The following is a 7,457-nucleotide window of genomic DNA, read 5'->3' as shown; positions in this document are numbered from 1 at the left end:
GAATAAGATACAATAAAATAACATATTAGAGAAACATTTCTATTCTTTGGCTTTTGATTCGACGTGATACTGACCGGTTTTGGGTGTTTATTTTATATAGTATGTTGTGTTCATTTATTGCTTTCACTTGTTATATTATTGCTATTTTGTTGTTGTATGTAAAGTGCTTTGTTACAGCTGTAGCTGTTGTGAAATGTGCTATATAAATAAAGTTTTTTTTATTGTATTGTATTGTATTGTACTGTTGAGCAACACTCGCCATAGAAACCGAAGTTGTGCCGTAGCAACTGAGGAAGATCGAGCCCCAATGGAAAAGAAAAGCCCACAAGAGCGACAAGGCGCCTCTGCCCGTATCCAACAGCTACTGTAAATACCACTCGATTTAATCACTTTACTTTAGATTAGGAAACGGTCAAATGTGGACACCCCCCTGCCCCGTCTTTAGCAATACAAAGCTAATGCTAACTGACATCGGCTACCATGTCGGAATCGTATGAACTCTTCATGATAACCACCTAAAATTGTAACTGTTCTCTTGTCAGCAAACTGTCTTGAAGACATTGTTTGCACTTAAAATATAATATTGAGTTTGTTTACCTTATTTGGTGTGATTTGAAATTAAACGGGTTGTTGGAAGTAACGAAGTACAAGTATTGACTGTACATAAGTATAGTTTTGATATCTGTACTGTAGCCTAGTTTAGCCACCTGTGCAAAGGGTCAAGTTAATATTTTGAATGCTTTTCACTGACTTGAATCGCATCCCCACTAGAAGTTCCAACACAGTACTCTTGGCAGAGAATGAGCTGTTTGAAAGTTTCATCATTCGGCTGGATCAACAGGACCCATTGACCCAGACCGCAGGTCTGGAGGTGGCCGATAGCCAAGTGGAGGACAGGGTAAGCATATACAGGTACACACAAACACTATGTATACATTGAACAACAAGGGGGCGCCAGTGGTTGGTACTGGTGACTAGTTTTGTTAGCCTTTGCGAGTACGCCATACCTTGAAATATGGGCGGGTGGTATTGGCACTCGCCCATCATCAAAGTAAATGTAACGTGTTTGATACAGCTCTTGTATCAGCTCTCATACATTTTTTGTGCGCATTTAGTGCATATTTTGTGCATATTCATGTGTGTATGTGCTGTCTTGTCAGGGTCAATGTTGGAGGCAGACATCTGAGGCCAACTTGCCCAACGGCCTTCTGCAGCTGACCTTGGGACAAAAACTGGGCATTGCACAAAGGGAAGTAGCAGAGATGATAAGAAACCAACAGAAAGACAAAGAGAGGTCTGACAGAATTCTGGCCAGCTATAAAGTTAGTATTAGAAAGTAAGATAAACATAAAAGTCAGGTGAACACTTACATTTTCACCACCGTGGCTCTCTTTCAGGCCTCCTTCAAAGAAATCGAGCTTCAGCGAGCAGACATCTGCAAGGACAGGAATGACTTTAAACACAGAATGCTCAAACCGATGAAGAAGATGTCAGAAATGAAAGAGCCAGAGAAGGTGCTCCACTACATCAGGAGTAAGGTAAACGGTTATACCTTACTTCAAGTGGGCGTTTATTTACTCAACTGCGGAGAACACCAGCCACATGAACAGGCATTTATCGGCAAGGAATTAATTGTTTGCACTTGGTAATTGGGTCACAAATACAAAGAGTGCAAAGTTTTTATTAGAAGTAAGGCGTTAAATAAAGAAGTCTTTATTTGTAGAAATGAATTTTATGATATTTAATATACTGTATATTCATTATATTTTTATACAAATAAAACATTGTGCTTCATTGCTATAGGTGGAAGTTTATGTAAGGCTTTCAGAACACCGTCAAACAATCCTAAAATATGCCTGCATGCTGAAGCATGTTCATGTTCAGGAAATTGTGCCCAAAGCTTTTATGTGTTCAATTTCTCCTCCATCCCATCCACTGTAATTGTTCGATATTCTCGCAGACTATCAAATGGCAATGAAAACATAACCTCCATGGCAGAGCTAACTCAGTGTTTTGACTGATACTCTCGTGATAGTTAGGGGGAGCTTACCTCTCTCATCCCCTCACTAACCACCTGTTGCCTTTTGTGGGCTGGACGACATCAAGCAGAGCACCCAGTGTGACAAGTTCAAACTGAAGATCCAAGGCTTGAAGGCACGGGAGAAGAGGCTTCAGCTGCAGCTGCGGGAGAAAAGAGAGCTGAGAAAAGCAGGACTCGAGGTGAGCACGGGAAATGTCAAGGGACACCCTTGGACATGAGGGTTGTGCTCCCCTTACATGAGCTTATTAGTCTGTGTAGAAAAAAAAATGTCAAACTGCATTTAAGGGTGGGAGAAGATTGGCTTTACATATATGGCCCAGATTTCTAAATTGATTTCTGTGCCAGATACTTCAGTCAACAACTGGCCCTTGCTTAACAGAGTCAAGACAGTGCCTCCTTTGCCAGTCCTGGGCCATGTTCGGTTCAAATGCCATATGCCAGAGCCGACTGAATGCCACCTGTGCCAGCTTCATGGCAAATCTGGGCCAAATGTCTTTGCTATGTGGGAAATTTTGTTGCGCCTTGTAGTAGTGCAATGACAAAAAGGCTATTCTGATGGTGAACTAGTCCAGTGTTTCCCAAACGTTTATTCAATCCAAACAAATCTGACTGCACAACACCAAACAAAAATGACAAAAAGTATGTACATTACACTGAACAGAATGCTCTTATTTCAACTTGTTCACAAATTTACTCCCTCAGCGGGAAATTGGGGCCTGCCGTTTCACCTCAAACTTCACTATATTCTTCAATTGTCTTTTATATGCAGGACATTTACTTAGAAAACAGCGAGCCGACAATTGACCTTGAAGAACTCCAAGTCAAACATTTACAAGCACAGTGTTCCCTGAACTCCCACAAGGTAGATTACATGTTTATGTCAGGTTAAGTTAGTTTACATCACATTTTTCAACTGCTGTTTGCTAAATGTGGGGTTGTGTGTGTTCTCATGTACAGGAGAAGCTTCAGCATGTGATGCAAGAGTCTGCACAGCTGAACAGCGATATCACTAAAAGGAAGGAGATGCTGGAGAAAATAGAGGAGGACATGTTACGTGCTGAGGAGGTTGGACAACACAGTCTTCTCAGCATTAACCCTGTTAAACCAAAGCTTGTGGAAAGTCGGGTTCAATTTCTCTAAATACAGCCACCATGCCTGATTACTGGCAGATTTGTTGAATCAGGAAACCTGTCAGACAAAGCGAATCAGCCTAAAGGATCTCACAAAGACACAAATATTGCCACAATCAAAAGAAAGTCAAGAACGAACGAGAAACAGATTGATTTAAATTCTGTCCACTCTGGCTACAAAGCACTTCCCAACACTTTGGGACTCCAGAGAGCCACAGACAAAGCCATTATCCGCAAATGACAAAAACTGGGAACTGTTTTGGATCTTACACGCAGTGGTGGACCAACCAAAATTACTCCAAGAGTTCAATGATAACTCAGCCAGAAGGTCACAAAGAACCCAGAATGACATCCAACGAACTGCAGAAGGAGTACAACCCGTTTATTCTGGGGGAAAAAAAACAACATTTGATAAAAAGAACATCATGCCATGAGTCAAGCATGGCATGTCAACAGAAAGTGTAACGATCTGGGGCTGCTTGGCTTTTTCAGGACCTGGGTGATTTACTATGATTAATGGAACAGTTTGAGCTCAAATGCTTTTAGGTTACGCAGCAGGACAATAACCTGAATATTAAAATTGGTCTGAAACATTTAACTGTAGTAAATATGCAAATGAATCAGAAATCAGGACAGAGCAAATACTTTTTCAAGTTCACAGATAAGACGTGAGGCTTCTTGAGCACAAACATTGGACCTTCCTTTGTGCTGTGAGTACAGAATTAAATTTAGTTAAACTCTTATTAGATACTGGCCTGGCATGCAAAATGAAATGTTTTCACTTTTTTTTGTAAGCCATTTTGTGGGTGAATTTTATACTGGATTGCTGTTGAGAAGAAAACAACTCTCAGAGTGAAATGTTTTTACATTGTGGCTCATCCTTATCTACCCTCTCCCCTCCATTTCTACTTGCAGGAGCGTTCGAAGGCTGAGGCCCAAAATAAGCAGCTGTGCCGCCAGATGTCCACTTACCAGGCACCCGACGTCGACCAGTATATGCGTGTCAAGGACAAACACAAGATGCTGCAACAGAGCGTCCACACTTGGCAGAGGAAGGTTGGGATTGCTGAGGTAAACCACTCTCGGGAACAACACAATTAGGTTTTGTCATTTTGTTTTACAATTTATCATCTCCTTTGCTCTCCCCAGATGACCATCAAATCTAAATTTTGGAGCCAACATAGAGGTTCCTCTGTCAACAGTGCAGATGCTGGAACTGCTGACAGGGAATGTCCAAATCCAGTGAAGCTGCCATACATAGTACAACATGGCAAAGCTTAGATTTAGATTTGAAAAAAAAAAAAAAATATATATATATATATATATATATATATATATATATATATATATATATATTTGAAATATATATATATAGATTTGAAATATATATATATATATACTTTTTTTTTTTTTTTTTTTTTTACTAGTCAACAAGAACGTAAAGATTTTGTAAATTGAACAAAAATAACATTAATATTGAATGAAATCAAACCAATGGAGTAGTTTTAACTCACAATTAATTGAATTTATGGTCACCTACCTTAAAGTTCACCATCATAAAATATTTCCAGTTCCTTTTTATGTAATTTTATTCTATATTCCTTCCTGCAATAAATTGATACCATGTGTACAGATAATACAGTATTGCATTTGCAAAATATATAAATCATCTTTATCATGGCATGATGGAATCAAATGACATTATTGAGCGATGAGGAATATTTCCATGAACATACTTATGGTAATCCCCCCAACTAAAAATAAATGTAAGACATATAGCGGGGTTTTGTGATGTTATTCTGTATGTTTCAATTTATTCCACAGATTTTATTGCAGCAGTACACTGTAAAGCATGTCTGTCCAATTTACATACAAAGACTGGTTGTATGGTTTCACAACCAGAATTATTTTCCGTGGCAAGACACTGTTTCTTTGTATGTTAATGACTGGAATTTATTGCAATAAAATATTAGCAAGTCATACTGTGGAACAGTACCAATATCCATTCACCATAATGTAACAAATGTTCCACGCTTTCCCCCTATTAATACCGTTTAAAAACAACTTTTTATACTGTGTAGTGTGAAGTAAAATTGATTTGAATTGATAAAACAACAAAAAGTCATACATGCATACATACAAGTCATGGTGCAATAAAAACAACCTCAGACTGGATAAACTATTTCATTTATTAGAAAGATCCTTCATGGTTTATAAGCCCACAAGCATCTCTGTTATACTGTTACATACATGCCTTATCTACATTTACGTACATCAATGTGCAGTGGGTGAGCTGCTCAATTCGAAAATGTTGACATTTAACTCGAGATTGTTATCATAACATGTAGTCATGTGTCTTCCCAAAGCACACGACGACTGAAGCAAACATGAATGAATGTCCAAAAACATCTTTGAAGGCACTTTTACAAGTACACATCATTACAATATGATGAAAGCACAATTGTCCACAAGGATGCTTGCTTTCTCTACTTTGTCCGCTCTTTAGTCTGTCAGGTTTACTGGGAAACAAAAGAATAAAGACTACAAAAATGAGTTAGTAAAACTATTTTTCTTTTCATTCATATAACACACACAATATCTGTCAAGCCACTCTCAGTGTAAACCTGCAGATTCACTCTTGAATTGTTTCTAGTGTTATTGGCTACCATTTCAACAATTCCCCAAAATCTCTACTGAGATTTAAATACACAAATACAGGACAATCGCACACACTGACACGTGAGACCGCCACCCCTTGCTGTCACACAGGAAGTGTGTGTGATCTTGACAAGATTTGTTTTTTTACAGTTCACATGGCACTCCTGTAAGTGTCCATGAAGAGGAACTAGAGTACACATCCTTCTGAAGGTCCACATACACCGCGGTACATGCTTCAATTTGTCTTGGGATATGTCAACTAAAGCTACAGCTTTACATTCCACAGCATGTTGTGTGCGTACTGCATTTCATATACACAATGTTCGGCTAATGGGTGAAATTTCAGGATAGAGCAAAAATCCACTGTAGCCTTTATGGGTGAACTGAATTTGAGTGCCTCTAAACTTTTGAATGCACGTCCAACTGTTCACCAACTTTCTGTGAGTAATGCTTACTTTCGAAGCCATCTATGCAAAACATAACATGTTGCGATACAGTTCATCATGAAGTAGTGGTTTTCTCCAATTGTCCAAAAGCAATGTAGCTACTGCACCACACACCAGATGACATCTGTTGCACTTCACATCACTGATTCAATTCTCAACAGAGTACCACAAAGTCAATCAGGTCAAGCAGCATCCTCATCACAGCAGCTTTGTAATGTAATGGCAACTAGGCTAGCTGGGCAAAAAGAATCGAGATTGTGGTCGCCTGGTTTCTAGCCGGATTGAAAAACATTACATGCAACGTGGTGTGTCCACGTTACAAACTCTAACCTAACTAGTGCATACTTTATGCAGCACTAAGGGAAGCTTTTGTGATTTGTTGTTCAAGTTCATTCTTAACACACTGCCAAGACTTTGAAATACAACTCTATTTTTCAAACTTCAGGACTATGACTATATTCTATGCTCTACAGAGCTGTGGTGGGCAACCTACAGTATCTGTTGTGTTAGTTGCTGGTTCTTTTGCATCCCAAACGTTACATGGTGCAGGATTTGTCCAGAGGATCCTGGGGCAATGTCGCAGGAGGCTGTGATACCTGACCGGACTTGGGAAGGACCATCGGTTTGGGTCTCAAAGCGGGCGGCTTGAGCTGCACGCCCATGCGGGGCGCCACGGTGGGTTTGAAGGTGCTCATGCTATCGCTGGTTGAGCTGGCGCTGCGGCGGAACGGCGGCTCCGTGTTGGCGGTGGACCTCAGCATGACGCCATGGATGGGGGGGCCTAGGGACTCGCTGGAGCTGGCCGGCGTGGGACCCCCGCCCCCGCCCAAGGCTTGCCTCTGCTCCAGGGTGTCCAGCACCACGTCGGGGGCATGCTTGGCCGAGCTCTGGCGCTCCAATTCCCGCAGCTCATTTAGAGCAGTGTTCATGGTTTCTTCGATGTCCTGCGGGAGACAAACAGAAGGTCTATGAGGGAGGCAGGAAAGGAGGCTGAGGAAAGTTTGAAGGACTTATGTTGACATCGCTCTGGAGTCGCTGTGGCGTCCTCATCAGAATCAGTCATTGAAAATGTAGCAGAATAATGCAACTCTGAGGTGTTGTTTGAAGTGGCCAAATATTTGCACACAACTCAGTACAATGGTAAGTCTCTTCAAATGTTTCCTTTCATTTGTTTCCTCCATT

General features: G+C 40.6%; 2 protein-coding genes across 5 annotated transcripts in view; one reads left to right on the top strand and one right to left on the bottom strand.

The window, feature by feature from the left end:
• The first annotated feature begins 218 nt into the window (after positions 1-218).
• On the top strand, positions 219-5,151 carry cfap263 (cilia and flagella associated protein 263). Of its 2 annotated transcripts, none has more exons than XM_086027998.1 (9): positions 219-366; positions 772-898; positions 1,161-1,322; positions 1,398-1,538; positions 2,110-2,220; positions 2,811-2,903; positions 2,999-3,106; positions 4,087-4,242; positions 4,321-5,151. In XM_086027998.1, the coding sequence occupies exons 1-9, from the start codon at positions 308-310 to the stop codon at positions 4,450-4,452; spliced, it is 1,089 nt and encodes a 362-aa protein (XP_085884124.1). In that variant the 5' UTR covers positions 219-307; the 3' UTR covers positions 4,453-5,151. The 2 variants fall into 2 exon arrangements, with proteins under 2 accessions (XP_085884124.1, XP_085884123.1); XM_086027997.1 differs by having other exon boundaries at positions 2,107-2,220.
• Positions 5,152-5,341: 190 nt separating this feature from the next.
• Positions 5,342-7,457, bottom strand: part of srgap1a (SLIT-ROBO Rho GTPase activating protein 1a) — a 71,353-nt gene continuing 69,237 nt past the window's right edge. For 2 of the 3 annotated variants that reach the window (XM_086027994.1, XM_086027995.1), the window contains exon 22: positions 5,342-7,219. In XM_086027994.1, the coding sequence (XP_085884120.1) occupies positions 6,812-7,219 (408 nt within the window). In that variant the 3' untranslated portion in view covers positions 5,342-6,811. The remainder of the gene's footprint in view (positions 7,220-7,457) is intronic. The other variant, XM_086027996.1, reaches the window with a different exon arrangement.

This window comes from Filicampus tigris, chromosome 4 (genome assembly GCF_054856515.1).
Source record: "Filicampus tigris isolate MCC_2025a chromosome 4, RoL_Ftig_1.0, whole genome shotgun sequence".
Taxonomy (NCBI): domain Eukaryota; kingdom Metazoa; phylum Chordata; class Actinopteri; order Syngnathiformes; family Syngnathidae; genus Filicampus; species Filicampus tigris.
This window is presented reverse-complemented; position numbering and strand designations above follow the sequence as displayed.